Source organism: Heterocephalus glaber, unplaced genomic scaffold (genome assembly GCF_053883595.1).
Source record: "Heterocephalus glaber isolate CG9 unplaced genomic scaffold, H.glaber_assembly_v1.0 deba00000738, whole genome shotgun sequence".
NCBI classification, from domain to species: Eukaryota; Metazoa; Chordata; class Mammalia; order Rodentia; family Bathyergidae; genus Heterocephalus; species Heterocephalus glaber.
In genome coordinates, this window is record NW_028258161.1 from 11,373,981 (window position 1) to 11,391,226 (window position 17,246).

The 17,246-nt window shown below is 45.3% G+C and overlaps 1 protein-coding gene across 2 annotated transcripts in view; it reads right to left on the reverse strand.

Annotated features, from left to right (window-relative positions):
• Nucleotides 1–17,167, reverse strand: part of Optn (optineurin) — a 33,937-nt gene extending 16,770 nt beyond the window's left edge. For both annotated transcript variants that reach the window (XM_021241998.2, XM_013078527.3), the window contains exons 1-4: nucleotides 16,948–17,167; nucleotides 7,003–7,179; nucleotides 5,957–6,159; nucleotides 1,728–1,910 (exon numbers count right to left, since the gene is read on the reverse strand). In XM_021241998.2, the coding sequence (XP_021097657.1) occupies nucleotides 1,728–1,910; nucleotides 5,957–6,159; nucleotides 7,003–7,168 (552 nt within the window). In that variant the 5' untranslated portion in view covers nucleotides 7,169–7,179; nucleotides 16,948–17,167. The remainder of the gene's footprint in view (nucleotides 1–1,727; nucleotides 1,911–5,956; nucleotides 6,160–7,002; nucleotides 7,180–16,947) is intronic.
• Between the last annotated feature and the right edge of the window lie 79 nt (nucleotides 17,168–17,246).

Here is a 17,246-nt window from a genome sequence, read left to right on the forward strand (position 1 = left end):
AATTTACTCAAGCAAAGTTTAAAAAGAGGCAGTTTCCCATGGATGATGCTTAAAAAGCAACATTTAGGACTGCGGATTTAGCTCAGTGGTTCCACCGCCTGCCTCATAAGTGAAAAGACCAGAGTTCCATCCCCAGTACCAAAAAACCCCCAAAAAACAAAAAAACAAAAAAGCAACATTTTTGCCAAGCTAGCTCCCATTAAAACTTTGCACACCCCACAGCCATTTAGGGAACCAGAAGGCTAAGACAAATCCTTAGCAGATTTGCAAGGCAGTAATAGTTCAATAAGGTAATGCAGAAAAGTTTCCAAATACACAAAGATGGTCCTAGATATACTGGATACACTCTTCCTAAATCTTGGGCAGTGTTTTCTTGTTCACAGAAGCAAAGCCAGCAAAACATGTTTAACAATAACCGTCACTCATCCGTGAAGCAGAAAACGATGGTAACCATCACAGAAGAAACCTCATTTGGAAACTTCTGATAAGTTCTTTGGACTCTTGAGTTTTATCAGTTATTTGCAGATGTCAAAGTTTGTTGATCAGAATTCTGTCTCAGTAGTCTTTGGTCACAGACACAAAGACACTCTGGCAAAATATGCTTTTCAATGTGATTCAGCCACTATAATGCACCTACAGTGCACAGGGGCATGGGTGGACAGTTGGTAAGAGCCATTTTCCAACTGTATTACATTGTTTTGTGCAGCAGGTGAATAAGAAAGTTCCAAACTAATATTTCAGACAGACCTAGTAGTTTAGATTTTTTGCAGGTTGGTCACCACTCCTCCTGACTTGTCTGTATTTTCATTTCTCTCTTTCATGGGCACAGTTAGTCTCTTTTCCTATATCAGATGTATACTTTAATAGAGTGACTAAAAGACAAATTCTGTCTTGTGGCATTGACTGCCTGTATCACAGAGGACTTTATCATTGTGTGTTTTTCTACCTCTCTGCCCAGTCTTTTTCAGCAGCATCGAAGGAGAGCTCGCTACATGGTTTATGTACCTGCTTTGCTCTTTAATCTTTGTGTACACTCAGTTACAGCACAACGGCCACTTTACAGGAGCTGAAGATCAGCACACACCAACAACACTCAGCCCACTTCACTTGGCTGCATAGGAATCTGAGTTTGGCAGCACTGGCTGCAGACTCAGTTCTCAGAGGTTCCTGAGTGACTGCTGTTGGGAGGAAAAAGACCATACACCTCTTCAACCCATCCATGAGCTTTGCTTCCTTTTTCCCCCTCTTCTCATTTTTAGTTACCACAGTACTTGAAAAGAGGGTTCCACAATGAAAAAGGACCTAAAAACCTATTCATTTACAACATCTGATCACAATGCTGCATACCTAAGTGAACTGCTCAACACAGCTTTCAGACCTAGCCTAAAAACTGTCAGAAAATTCATGCTTACAGGTTTTGGTTTGGGCATTTTTTTTTAGGTCAGTCACAAAAATATGTGCTTTATCAAAACAAATTAAAAACAAATAAGATTATGCCTTTCATCATAAAAGGTAATTTCTGTTTTTTCATTTCAACTAGAACAACCCTCACAAATACTATCTTATATTTAAAAACCAGGAGCAATTTATTTTTGCTACAGTAAAATTCCCCCCTGCTATGTGGCTTCCCTGACCTCCTAAGAAACAGTGGTGTCTGGTTCATCTGTCCATCTGTCTAGTGAGGCTTTGTGCTTTGCTTAAAACAAAAACAGAACCGGAGCTCTTACGGCCATCCGAATTTCTACAAAGGAGTCGTCGCAGGAGCCACTGGCGTTGAGCTTGAGCTGCAGCTCGGAGACAATGCCCAGCAGGTCCGCCTTTTCGTTCTGGAGCCGAGCCACCTTTGCTTTCAGCTGCTCTACCGCCTGCTCTGCTTCCACCCTGGGAGGCCACGTGGCACCAGCCAGGTCCTGGGGGTGCCGAGGAGTAAAGCAAACAGACCAGAGTAAGGGCCAGGGCATCCAGCTGCATCCCCACGCTCACAGACAAGCGGCTTCGCACTGGCTGGCTCTTACTTGCAGTCATCTTGACATACTACCTCATGTAATGTAGAAATCCTTCATTATTTTGTTGTATTCAAATAACAGAAGTTATGCACATGAAGAGGTCCAAGAGATAGAGAAAGGGTGAGCCGGGGAGGGGAAGGGGATAAAAAAAGAATTCAGATGTACAGAATTCACGTACACGGACCCACTCCCCACAATGAATTAATCATCATGTACTACAAACATGTACCAATAAAAAAATAATCAAAATTTAAAATAACTTTATGACCAGAATGACTTCCACAGCACACAGATATTGTGAAAATAACCAATTAGAGTTTGAAACCAGTAGACTCCTAAGTTGTAGCCCAAATTTCCAGAAAATAAAGGAGAAAAAGCTGCTACACCCGAATCTCTTGGCTCTTTCCCCCTCAAATATGCCCCTTAGCCCACCCTCCCACTCTCATGTCCACTTAGGAGCCAAAGCACCTCGGACTTCTCTTGGTTCAGTAATGGCAAAACACAGTTCTCTCGGTATGTAAGCTGGTGGGTGTAATACTCTATGTTGGCATTTTAAGGCTGCTAAAAGTAAATCTGGTGGGAAACAAAATTTAAAATCCAGAGGCGGGGGCCGGGGATTTGGCTCAGTGTTTCCGCCACCTGCCTTGCAAGCTCAAGGACCCGAGTTCAATCCCAGGTACCAAAAAATAAAAAATAAAATAAAATAAAATCCAGAGGCGGATAGCAAAGGTAAAAATAATTAAATTTTGCCCTGCATAAACACTAATGATAAGCGTTAATATTTCACGAGTCCCAAGAACACACGTGTTGTGTTCACCCTGCTGCAGTGACCGCATGTGACAAAGCTGGAGAAAGACTCTGGTCAGATGTGTTTGGTTTTCACTTGGGGTCAGGGCAAGCAGATTGTCCACACTCACTGGCTGTTGCCGCTATGGCCTCGAGCAGACCCACTAATGTTTCCGGTCTCACGTTTCACGGGTTAGAAGACGTGGTACCACCTGGCCCGTGGCCTCTTCCAGCGGTGACTTCCAAGACTCCTAGTCCCTCCCCAGGAAACCTCCACAGTTCTCACGACAGGACACCACGTTCTAGCTCCCATCCAGACCGAAAGTACGGGTGCTGAGAGCAGCAGAAAATTGCAACACACACAACCATCTGAAGAGGATAGTGCAAGACAGACCAGCTTTTAAAGAAAGCCCCCGATTACCCTTAGGAATTTACAGCTGATTAAATACAATCTATGGTCCCTCCAGGCAAAAATTTCAATCAGTGATCTTGTGCTCATAGTCAACACTGTCCATGGGGCCTTTTCTTCTCTCTTTTATTCTGCCCTCTCTGACAGATTCTCCAAGGAACATAAAACACATCCAAAGGCTCCTGGTGGAACCAAAGCAGAACCAATGTGGATGGCTACAAACCTGCTAGTCCCTAAAATGTTTTTAAGCAGAGGTACAAATATGTCCTCGTCCCTCACACTGCCAGGATAATGTTCTCCCTTCCCGTGTAGCAGTCCCTGCTGGGGAACTACTGCAGGCTTCTGTGAAATGCAACTCCTCTGAATCTAGAGTTAGGTTTTGGACAGAAGGCTACGTAACCTCTCTCGGTAATGACTCGTATAAAAGGAACACATTTAAAGAATGAAAAATGAGAGCCAGGTATGGTGTTATACATTGGTAATCCCAGCACTCAAGGCTGAGGCTCAGGCTGAGGCGGGAGGATCGCTGGGAATTCGAGGCCAACATGGACTACACAGTGAGTTCAAGGCCAGCTTGAACTACATAGCAAGACCTTGTCTCAACAAAACAAAACAGAATGAAGATGATAAAGGATAGGTATGCCTTACCCTGGAACCAGGAAGTACCTACGCAGATAAAGGCAAGACTGCATCTTATTAGGCAACTCTAGGTGTACCCTCCTGGCCTTTCTATGGACATTTTATAGAACAAACTTTCATACACCTTGATATGAAGGTAGAAGGATAAAAGGAAATATAGTTTTAAATAAAAGTCCGAGAACCAGTATCTAAGGTGGTGACACAGGCACCTCAGATTATTAGGCTAATTTTCTTTTTAACCATCCCTGGGGAATCAGGTATTCACTTATTTGGCCATAAAACACTGTTAAGATAACGTCTTAATGATTCCCTTCATTTTACTACTGAGACTCCTTCCATTGCTTTCCTAGACTAGAACTCCCATGGTCTCTTCGCCTACTCCGCATCCACTGCTTCTCTATTCGTTCTGAACACTCAGTTACCAGGCAGCACCTCTTCTCTGCCTTTCCATGTATTTGCATCACCTTCTGTCCCACTGTCCTGAGCATGTGCACGGTTAACACGCCATCTCAGGAGGAAAGTCTGCTCCTGACCTTTGTCTAGATGTAGATAAAAATGGAAAGTTAGGAAGTATTCTCTGGAGATGAATTTGATGCAGGATTTGTGAAATCAGATGGAGCTCTTTCTCCCAAGCACCCCACGTCCCTGCTGAGTCCTGCTGGGAGCTGTGTCCACGGGTCGTTTAAAGCTGTCCAGCCAGGAGTGGTGGCACACGCCTGTGGTCCCAGCACTCAGGAGGCGGAGGCAGGAGGATCACTGCAGGAGGCCAGCCTAGGCTACAAAGTGAGATCAAGGCCAGCCGGAACTGCATAGCAAGACCTCTCAAAACAAAACAAAACAAAACAAAACAAAACAAAAAAGCAGCTGTCCAGAGCTCCAGCTTCTCATCTCAGCTTCTTCCAATTCTAGAGCCTTTTAGAAAAACCTAGAGGCAGACTGTCTCAAAAAAGACAGACTGTTCTGGAAGCTTCCCTCTTGGGTTCAGTGTGGTAGGCGCCTGCAGACTGAGGCCAACTGTCAGCTCACATTCCAGAATTCAAGGAAGGGAATTAATGTGAGCTATTTTCTTCTAGAAAGTAGAAAATTACTGTATCTCAGGTGGTCATTTCTTCAGAGACTTCTACCTCAAAAATATTTAGCTAATCAGAGACTTTCCCTGCCAAAGAAGGAACTTAATGCTCTCTGAGCTGTAAGATAAATAGAAAGATCAGGTACCGTAAGTCTTATCAACAAAGAAACACAAGCAGAGTGTTCATTGCCCTATGTGTAGGAGTTAGTGAGCTCTGAGTCACTCTTCAATGCTTTAGATTATTCTACATCATCCCCTCCTTTCTGCCCATTTTTCTGTCCATTTTGTTTCTTTATTTCTATTCTTTACCACACCGAGAAAATAGAGATCAACAAAGTTCAAGATAAAGTCTTGAGAAAAATCACTGATATTGTGACATCAGTATCACAACCAATCCTCCAAAGGGTTAAGTATCAGGTAAGGCAGAAAATGGGCATCTGCTTGTGTCCACCTAAATCACCGAGACCCAGGGAGCCCTGATAGACCAGGAGGGATGCAGACACCTTCCTGCTGCTTTTCACTGACATCTCTGACGTCCACTCTTGAGTATTCCCAGGTTCTTTGGATCAACAGGAAATGTATGTATTTCTCTCTTTAACCAGAGCAACCCTACTCAGGCTCCTGTCACCACATGGCCTTTGTCAAGGGAGTGCTCAAAACGAAAACGTAAAGTGAATCATCTCTATTTTAGACTGAGAAAACAAAGTCAGTAGGCAAAAACTCTGAGTAATAGATTTTTAAAATGTAATTTCATATCAAAGCCATAAATGAAAAGTAACCATTGGATGGTTTTAGGCAGAGGTCCTTCTGCATCACCTGTAACAAAACATTGATTTATAAGCTCAGTGTTCTTTTGGTTGCAGTATGGTTAAAGCATTACAAATTTCCTGCCCTCAACAGAGATTATACTGACCTTAAATTACAACCAATCTTTCCAGCAAAAATACTTCTCAGAGCCGGTCCAGCCTGAACAGTGGAAGGAGTCCAGATAAATAAGATTCTACTGCAGATAATAAGAAATAAATCACAACTGATCAGTCTCCTTACCTCTAATGATCTTCGGGATTCCCCTCTTAGCTTTTCAAGCTCGTCCTTCAATTTTTCATTTTCATGACTCAAGGCCATCAGGCGCTCTTTGGCTTCTTTGCTCTGCATCTCGAAAAACTGGCGTTCTTCCTTCTGTCTCTCTGTCCAGGCTGAGAGCTCCTCAAATCGCCCTTTCATAGCTTGATTGTTTAGCTTCATGGCTTCTGTAAGGGATTCGGAGTGAGGGAATCACACACCAGGAGCCTGGCAGAACTTCATCGTCAGCCCTCGCCGTTGCCTGCCTCTGAATCTGAACATGACAGGCTTGGCTGGCACCACAGGATCAGCAGGAAGGAGACTACATTAAGCTGAGTGCTTTTTGCTTCCAAAGAGAACTACCAGGTCTAGCATCATTTCTAGTCCTTAAAAGACAAAGCAGCTGGGCACAGTGGTACATGCCCAACTACTAAGGAGGCTGAGGCAGGAGGATCACACATTTTAGACTAGCCTGGGCACCTAAAACAAATGATTTAGGTGCCTTCACTATAGCAGAAAATCTTACTAATAATGAGGATAGCTGAGGATGTAACAGAGCACCTGCCTAGCATGTGCAAGGCCCAGGTTTCAATCCCCAGCATGAATGAATGAACCAACTAGGGGACTGAGGAAGGTCTTATCACCCTGTGCTTAGAACACAGGTCCTACCAAAAGCCATGGCGTGAGATATCAGAATACTTTCTCTTAATAGGCAGTATTGAGGACTAACTGTAATCGTAGCAGTCTTTCTCTTAATTTCCTACCTACCTATCTACCTATTGCGGAGCTGGGGATCAGATCCTGGGCCTCATGCATGCTGGCTCTACCACCGAGCTAACCCTCCAGTCCCAAAAACCTTTTATTCTTACCTGCATTCAGAAGTAAACCCAGAAACCATTTTGGCCCTATCAAAAGCCACCCTCGGCTGCTTTTTCAGCAGAGAAAAGAGCTAACAGGGAAAGGAGCTAACCTTTGATCCCTATTACAAGAGGCTTTGTTTCAGGAAGGGCTAGGCGTGGAGAGCTGCTCACCTTTCAACTGGTGGTTCTCAGCCAGGAGCTCTTTCATCTGCTGCAGCAGCTCCTCTGGGGTGAATGTGTCCAGGTTGGGGTGAGCCAGACTGGGGGGTCCATTCCCTGTGGTCTCCCCAGGGCTGTCCCCCTTTTCAGTCAGGCAGCTGAGAGCTTGGTGGGACATGGCAGCAGTTCCTATGAAAAAGCCACAAGCTGAAAAATACCTGCCTTCCCTCTGCCATGGGTCTCTGTAAGTCCCACACATTCGTTAATAATTGCTAATACAAAAAAAAATTGCTAATACAGTATTTATCCCCAAAGTTGTTAGCTTTCTAATTGCTTTTTTTTCTTGCTGCGTCCTCAGCCCTGGGTCTCACCAAGTTGCCCAGGCTGGCCTCTAACTTGTGATCCTCCTGCCTCAGCCTCTCAAGTAGATGGGATTACAGGCATGCACCACAGCACCCAGCTACCAGTTGCATTTTGAACATTTTTGACTCCTCCTGTTAACACGTTCATGATGGGACCATAATTCATATGTTCTGCTGCCGGGCAGCTCCAACCCTGGTGGTACATGCATGACTGTCTCATCGGTGGGCTCTTACTAATCTTATCAGTAAAGACCAGTAAGAGTGATTAGACTCATTTGTGCCAGCAGTGGCACGAGCTGCCTAATGAAACAATTCATGCATGTACCGCTGGTGGCGTGACAGGCCTGGTGAGGGGTTGGGAAGTATAAGAAGACCCAGGGAGGCCGGAGGGAAAGGATGGAACAAGGAAAAGGACAGAATAGAAGGGAAAAATGGAAACACAGCTTTTGTTAATAAGGAGGGGAAGAGGGGCCGAAGGGGGAGAATGGAGCAAGATATATCATTTCCCTGTGATGAGTACTATCATTATGTATATCTAAAATGTACCAATAAAGGTTTTGCTTCCCCCCAAAAAGAGACTCATAAACGTGATGCAATGGCCATGATGCGAGGGAAGCATCATTACATAAATTCTCCCATGCAGGTCTTTACATTCTAAACTCTTTATTTTGAATCAGATGGTATGTGAATTATATACCAATACAGTTGTTTAAAAATTTCCCTATTTTATTGCTTATATTGTTAGATGAAAGAAAAATGAGAGTTAACCTTTTTCAGTGTTACTATGTGCTACAACAAGATACCAATCAGAGTCCTACCTCAATGCTTCATTACAACACAACTGTTTTACACGTGAGGAGAAGTTGAGTTTCCAGGGGTGTGGGGATCATTATGGGCACAACCAGGTCCCCAGGCTGATGCCGAGACCCAACAATGCAATAAAGGTAACACTGAATACCGAGCTATCCATGTTATATTTTCCACAGCACTCACCAGCAAAAGAAGCTACCTTATGTAGTTATTGCCACATTCTGAAAATATTTGTACACATGGCACTTTACTTTGTGGAGGGGTCAATATGAACATGTAAATGTAAGAAAGATGAGTGAATCTCAATTCTACTTCTTTACTACCCACTGCAGAAACAAACATAAACATCTTTCTAATCGCTGGTCACAGGCTCTAGGCCAACATTTTCATCTTCACAGTTCGAGAAAACGATGTGTCTTCCATCAGGGCTGGTGTAGAGAATTATAAGACAGTACAAAGTAACAGCGGCTCCTTCCTGCTGACACTATACACACATTCCTATTCTACGAAGCAAAAAGTGACTCACGTCCAGATGCCTGAAAAAGCGTAACATTATTACTCCCAAGATGTTTTCCCTCACAAAACTTTCCTTTTCCAGATACTGCGGATGAAACCCAGGCCTTCAGCACTGAACTTACATTCTCAGCCCCTCTTTAAAATTCGTTTTATTTTGAGATAGGATCTTGCTAAGTTGCTAAAGTGCCCAGGCTGGCCTTGAACTTGCAGTTCTCCTGCCTCAGCCTCCCAGAGTGCTCCGATTACACGTGTGCATCACCATGCCTAGCTTAATCTTCACCTTACATTAGCCATTTCCAGTAAAATTTTAGTGAAATGTAAGCAATCTAGAGAGGAATTGTAGCTGGGAGCAGTGGCACACGCCTGTAATTCCAGCTCTATGGGAGAGTGAGGCAAGAGGATTTCAGTTTAGAAAACAGTTTACAAATTTGAAACCAGGTGTGGTGATGCACTCCTGTAATCCTAGCACTGAGGAAGCTGAGGCAGGAGGGTCACTGTGAGTTTGAGGCCAGCCTGAACTACAAAGACACACCCTGTCTCAAAAAGCAAAACAAAACAAAACCCCAAACCCCCCACCACAAATTTGACTTCATCTACGGAAGATGCTACTGTACACTGTGATACAGCAGAAAGCCAGTGACACCACTGGAACCTCTGAGAGAGGAAGAAGACTGGAAGCGAGCGGTGACCCATCAGCTCCTCATGATCTCAGGATCGGGGTGCCTGGGTGACCTTGGAGTACCTGGAACACAGAGGCAGAGGACCGCCCTCTCTGACCCATACCTGCGTCCTAACCTCAGTGTACACTCTGGGCCGCTTCCCACACGAAGAGCAGGCAGAGCCTTGGGCCCTCCGAAGGTCTGCTAAACCCAGATTCTGGCACCTGCTTTTCCTTCCAGGAACTTGTCAGTTATCAGGACACTGCTGTGACCACTGGGCCAGCAGGCTCCAGGCCAACTTCTGAAGCAGTCACAGCAAAGCAGTGGCTCCTCATGGAGTTATGTGAGCCGGACAGAGGCAGGAGAGAAAACTACAGGTAAACATATTTCTCAATTACGAACTGCATGTCTCTGCGTTTTACAGAACCAAATCACTTAGCATTAGGTGATGAAAACAGACTGTTATTTTTCTCCTCATTCCAAAAATTCTGAATAAACTGCCAGCTTCTCACTTTCTATAAAATTCATTTTTTTTTGCACAGAATGATATTGGTGCTAACATTTCATAAAAATGGAGTTTTACTGAGTACTAGTGTTCTCTGTTTTGCAGAGGAATAATAAAATTCCAGGTAATAGGCATAAAAATAAAATCCTTACAATACATATTATTTACCTGGCAATCTAAAATTCCTGAGGTATTTAGGGATTACATTACCTCTGGAAAGGCCATGGAAGTATTTAACAGCCTTCTTGTGTCTCATTTTGTGGTGTCGGAGATTAAACCCAGGGCCTCACACATGGCACACTAGCGCTTTACCACTGAGCGACACCCCGGCCAACAGACTTGTCAGGGGTCTAAGCGGTATCTGGAGATGTGTTTGGTTTCCTGTATTACAGGCACACATCTCTCCTCAGTGGCTCTTCCAAGGGGAAAAAAGTGAAGGAGAAGGGCAAGGGGAAGAGGGGAGGGTAAGGAAGAAAAGCGAGAGGAGTTCCCTGAAGACAGTCTGGGTCTGTGCCTCTCCCCACCGCCTTCCTTTTTACCGTCACCAAGTCTACCGGCCAGTTGCAGTCGGCTCTACCGTGCCACTGGTGCTTCCTTCTCAGGTTGCCCACAGTTCCTCACGACGCTGGGGAAAGGCTGAGTTATGCTGGGAGGCATGCTGACACCACTAGTCAACAACGGTGTGGACTCCAGGAGCTGTCGGGAGCAATGCTACATAATTTTGGGGAAAAGTCATTTGATTAGGCCAAGTTCTCCTGCCTACAGCCCAGCTATGGCATTTGGAGACATAATTCCATTTTGGCCCCCGGTCACAACTGAGACCTCAGTGGTCCGGTGATGCTGTGATTCTCCAGGACAAGATTACACCAGCTGAAGACATCCTGGGAGGGACAAAATCTTCATCTGCTCAGTTCCTCCTTGTTCTTGGATCATTACACCTTGTTTATCCCCATGTACTGAATAATAAAAGGTGTGGTAAGCAGGGGGCTTTCGTCTTTGCCGCCCAGAGCAGCACTGGTCAGGGCCAAAGCTCAGCTTCTCCAAGTCGCATCTTTTCTACCTTTCCTGTATAATAAGTTAATTCACCTTGTGCGGCCATGGCTCTCAGGAGACTAGGACTTACTGCAGAGGTTCTAGTAACCTCTAGTCCCCTTTCCCTGTGCCCTATAAGGAGTCACCCTGACCTGTGTGATTATTAATGACTCACCAAGCAAATGAACATCCTTAGGGTTGCTATCAGCTGGGCAGTCCTGGGAAGAGCAGTTCCAGGTGGGCCACAGTCCTCCCTCAATTCAGACACACCCAGTACTTTTGCGGGCATGCTACTCTCGCAAACACATACACCTGTCTTCCTTACAGCAAACTCTATTATCCAGTAATGTTAGGGAAGAATACTTTCCAACCCAGATGCCATGAAGTTAGCATATATGGCAAACAAAAGCGTGCGAATGCTTTAAAAATTTTATTAACCCATTTAAGCCTAATGTTCCATTTTTTACAATGCCACAATGGAACATAATACAGTAAACCTTGTATTCCAAGTAGCCTGTTCTGCGAGTGTTCCACACGACAAGCAGACATTTCTAATAAAGTTTAGCTTGGTAAACAAGCGATGCCTTGCAATAGTAGTACGTGACGGTAACAGTAAATGTCACGTGACCACACCTGAGCCAATGGTTCCCCCCCTCTGTCTGTCTCTGTCTCTCTCCCTCACTCTGGGTGATCCAACTTTCAACACCAAAAGGTTATGGAGGCGTTCTCACCCGCAGAGGAGGAGAAAAGGTGGAGGAATCCTTCACTTCAAATTAGTTTACGGAGATGTGTAAAATTTGGGAAACTAAAATTCTGTACAAAAGCACCACTTGAATAAGCCTGTAGCAGTGCGAGCGATGGATCTGTTTAACAACAATGCTGTGTCATGTCGGCAAAATCCTCAAAAGGAGCCAAAAGTGTCACTGGATAGGTTCCTTGTTAAAGTTGAAAAAGAAAAGGACTCCATGGAGTTGCTAGATAACAGTGATTCTGTTAGTTGAGTGAACGTGGTCCTGCACAATAAGCCTCCTCTCTCACCTTCCTCTCAACACTCATGGTTTTCAAAGGTTAATTTATTTTTCTTTATATTTCGTATTATATTACAGTACTGTATCATTTTTATATGAATATCTTTGGGTTGTGGAACAAATTGAGATAGATTAGGGCGTGACAAAACTGGCTGGGGTAGGTGTGGCCTGTTAATTACAAAATCTCTCAGACACAAGGGCAGAGCCGTTCCCAATGCCCTGCACGAGGACTTCTCGCGAGAACTCGAGCAGCTTTTTATTATCAATAGGATGGCCTGGACCTGACCTCAGCCAGGGGAGTGGGACCCCAGCACCGCCTCTCAGGGCCCGGATGTGGACTTTCTCCTGGGTTTTCTCAAGATTTGGACAGTAAAGGACGCAGGCACCAAGGAGAGCTTGCTGTGCTGGCTTTCTTCATGGCAGCCCTCCCTGTTTTCTCCAGGGTGTCCTTATACTGCTTTTTCTCCTTTTACTCGCCCCAAACACGCTCTGCACAGCCAGTTTTTCCCTCACTCTTCACTTTTACTTTCTCGAATAAATTTGCTTTTTGCTCCTTTTGTTGAATTCTTTGTTTGAAATGAGAAGTACCTGTAACCTTAACTCCAGAGGGAGAGGTGAGCAACCCAGAACCTGGTAATGTTTAGTGAGCCACTTTTAGAAGGAGCTACCCGATAATAAAATCATCCGAGTTTCCATCATTTCTGATGGGGAAATTTGCTTTGACATACAAGTGCTTTGGATTATAAGCATGTTTCCATATACTCTGGTTTCTCTTCAGGTCTTATAAATCTTTCACCTTTTGCAAGCATGCTTCCAGAAGGAATTATGCTCACAAACGAAGGTTTTACTATGAAAGTTTTTCTCTTCAAATTCTTGTTCCTCAAATTTTTCTAGGTAACATATACGAATTTCATGCAAAAATTTAAAAACTGCAACCTGTGCCATAAATCGGTTAAAAGAAATTTTGTATGATTCAGTATTTTGAGACATTACGAGGTACCACATTACAATTCACACATGTGCAATATCCATTAGTAGAATGCCAGCTAGAGAAAGCTTAATTCGCTATTAAAGTTTTAACATCATCCTGAGCTACTTTTAATTGTTGTGCAATATACCACTTTGAATTTATCTTCGAACGTTAGAGGAGTTGGAACAAAGCCATTATTCCAAGGGTCTATCTGATAATGTATAAAACTTTAGTTAGCTTATGTGTAATGCAGCTAGCTGGGGAAGGGCCTGAGAGACTTGAGCGACCAGCCAGGTTGAAAAGAATTAAAATAAGAATAGATAGTGAAGTAGAACTTTGGACAAAGAACTTCCTCAGGCAAATGAGGTGCAGTCCACTCCCTACTAAGCTGCTGAATTTTGAGGAATTTAAATGCAATGAACTTCCTCAAGCAGCCTGTTCCCTACTACTAAAGTGAGGTACAGCCACTCCCACTAAACTCCTGAGCTCTGAGAAAATTAAAATGCAAAATAACAAGTTTTTTTCTCTTAAAATCCCAGTTTCCTACCCACCTGGTGAGGAAGTGCACGCCTGTAATCCCAGCACTCAGGAGGCTGAGACAGGAGGATCACCATGAGTTCAAGAACAGCCTGGACTGGGGATTTAGCTCAGTGGTTCCACTGCCTCACAAGCGGAAGGACGCAAGTTTGATCCCCAGTACCAAAAAAAAAAAAAAAAAAAAAAAAAAAGAACAGCCTGAACCACACAGCAAGACCCTGTCTCAAAAAACAACAACAAAAAAAACACACAAAAAATTCCAGTTCCCTTTAAACCCTACATGCTGAAGAACTGCACTAGAAGCCTGAGTTCCAGTTGGTCATTTAAATCCACAGAATTACCTGTGACAGGTGGCCACTGAACAATTGAGCAGTTTCTGTGCTCTGCTTATCTGTAAGTAGCTCAGGGAGGCGGGACCAAATTGGCCCTTCCTGAAAATCCAGGAGATACTCTTCTTATTTCCAATAAAACTCTGACCTTCTCCTCCAGTCCCCAACTTCATTCCTAGATGTTATCACCCCATGAACTTGATACATTTGACATCTAACAGGTTGGGAGTTATTTTTCCCTATAACAATAACAGATTTTCTTGTAATAATCCAACTGATCTAGACCCAAAGCGTGTCATTTCTAAGTAAAGGTAATATTAAACAGCATTAACTGAGGACAGAATTTATCAGGATTTCACCAATGAGGAAGACTGAGAACTACTACCTGATAGGTGAAGGTTAAAAGGTAGAACCTTCTAGGTTTTATTCCCAGATCTACTACCTGAATTCCTAACAGTATATAAGGCTGATCTTGAACTCACTATGTAACCCAGGCTGGCCTGGAATTTGAGGCGATCCTCCTGCCTCAGCCTCCTGAGTGCCAGGATTACAGGCAAGTGCCACCATGCCTGGCTATATATTCTTATTCTTAACTCTAGAGACCAAGTAATTATAGCAGTGACTTGACCTTGGACACAGGCATAAATCTCATTCTGTAGTTGGCCTTAGAGATAATCTACAGTAGACCAACTTCTTACTCAATGCAAGGAGGTCTTGTCTGGCTTCCATGGTGCCCAGTCACATAGTCCCTAACCTGGAAAAGAATTTATATCCTACTAATGGGGTAGAAGAAGACTCACCATTATATACTAGAAATGCTACTTCGATTTTTATATCTCACTAATATACAGAAAATAGGAAGAGATTTAACACAGTCCCAAGGTAGGAACCTAGGAGTAAAGCTTGATTCTTCCATTCTCTCTCCTGCAGTCTAATGGTTTATCCAATGCCAGTCACTTCCACCTCCAAAATGTTTCCCAAACCCACCACCTCCTCTCCATCACTGCAGGACGCACAGCTCAGGCTCTTATTTTGTCTGGACTTTGGCAATGGTGATTGCCACACAAAACAGGGTTTTTGCCTATCTGGCCTACTGCTGTATCCCCAGCATCAAGAAAATTACTTGACACATATAAAGAAAGTTCAGCAGAGATTGTTAAGTGACTTGCAATGGCTTCTAAATGGTCTTTCATCCCTTTCCATCTCAGGACCATTTCAAATCCTCACGATTTCTTTTGTAACGTGATGTTATTCTTCAGAGTGCAACCATTCTCTTTGAGTCAGAGCTTTAGCAAGACAAATGTGGCCTTCCAGGGTCTGTGGCCAACTCGTCTACCTACCAGTGCCTTCTCCTCTCACAAACTGCTTGCACAAAAGGCACATGAAAGGGCGCACAATTCTCTGCACTCTTGGCCTCTGCGCCCTTGTGTTTCCTTTGTGCTGTCCCCAAAATGTCCAGCTCCCATCCTGACCTGGCAGGCTTCCTCTAGACAGTTCAATGTCCAGTTGAAATACAGCACCCTGTGTAAAGTGAGTTCTACTTCCTCCAGGCACCCAGGGGCTGTTTGTGTTTCTACCTCCTCAGCCCTTGCTGTAATTACTGTCACCCTCTTACGCCCATCCCTTTTCTCTGCCTGTGACTGAGAGGCTGGCACACAGCAGGTGCTCAGTGTTTGTTCAAATGAAAATGAAAAGGCAGCGTGATGAGGTAGTCTGAGGTCTAATACCTGTAAAACATTTTCTGCTGTGTGACAATCCCCACAGTTTGGTTAGTATGGTCATGAGTTCTCTACAGCTCTCTGTCATTCATTTCAATTCTTGAAGTCAACTTTTAAAATTTACTTTAAAAAATCAGAACTGCTTTTTATATCACTGCAAAGGCATCTGAATATTATTTCATAACACATTCTGATGCTCCATCAGCATATATAGAGAGAGTGGAAACAAATTTTTCAAATTGTTATCATTATTTTTATTTGTTTTTTGAGGCAGGGTCTCACTGAGTAGCCCACGTTAGCCTCCAACTCATGGTGATCCTCCTGCCTCAGCCTCCTGAGTGCTAGGATTACAGGAATGCACCACCACACTTGGCTTGAAAACTTTTAAAATAATACTTTCTAAAAGTTTGGATTCTTCCTTTTCCCTTGGATTTCAGTTTTACTATTCCATAAATTCTAAAGAACTTATTAAGTATGCCAAATCTCCAAAAAATCAGGAAAGTAGGTTTAGGGACCAGTAGGTTCAATTTAAGAGGGAGGGTTCAGTAGGACAGCAATAAAAATTCCTGTCAAGAACTTTGTTGGGGCATAATATTCCATAGCATAATATACAGGACAACCCAAAGGTCAGTTGTAAAAAGCTGGTTGCTACTTTTATAGTGTTGCACACATCTATAAAGAATTCCTAAAGCGGGCACTGTAGATTCAAGTCAATCCCAGTCCTCTGTCACAGGCCGCACTGAAAGGTCGCCTGTCCATTTCCGGAGGATCCTCGGCCTTGGCCTCAGCTCCCCCGGCTTCTCTCCCTGACTCAAAGAGCTAGCTGGCTGCCTGGGTTAACCTTACTTGTTTTCCGAAGGCTGCCACTTTGCAGTCCACCCTACACGCCTCTGGGACACACATTTCCACATCACCAGACTCCCGGGGGGTGGAGGCCAGGCCAGAAGCTGGTTTTCATTTTCTCCAGGTCCGCTTTACAACCTCTAGCTTTCACGCTTCCCAGGGTAAAAGCAACTGCTTCGGGGTCCTCGGTCTCATCAAATATTACCCACTCTGTACACACACCAAGCGTGTGACACTCGGATGCACGCACGCCGCCTGAGCCTGGTACCCAGCCCCGGCCGGATGCAGATCCCTCCGCGCCGGTGGCGAGCCCACGCTCGATGGGGTCGCGAGTCTTCACTGCCCCCGGTCACCGCTGCAAAACAGCGCTTTCCTATCTTCCCAAGGGGGACCTGTGACCACTTCCTCCTTACCACCTGGACTCGAGAAAGGACGTCACCATCCAACCGGGCTCTACCCTTCGGGGACAGGGACTCTGCGGAAGGCAGCCCCGCAGCCGACCCCACTTGGGCCCTGCGTGTCCTGGGCAGCCTCCTGGGCAGCGGCGCCCAGCCCTCGGCACCGAGGCCCGGCCCGGGCGGGACGGCTTCGCAGACGGAGAGGCGCCCGCCACCCCCGGCCCAGCCCCCATGGCCCGGCCCGGCTCACCCGCCGCCCGCGATCTGTTTCCCTCCGGTCACTGCTTCCTGGGCATCGCGCCCCTGGAGGAGCGCTCCGGACGCGGAGGCGAAGCCGGCCAGGGAGGCCGGGTGGGGGCGGCGTTGGGGCGGCCGGGCGGGCAGCGGGGTGACGCGCGGCCTCGCGACCCGCGGGAGCCGCTCAGCTGACCGCGGCGCAGGCTCGCGCTCGGGCGCGGAATTTCCCGACGGCCCCGCCCCGCCAGTCCCCGCCCCTGCAAGGCCCCGCCCAGTCCACCCCACCCCGGAGGCCCCGCCCCGGATTCCCCG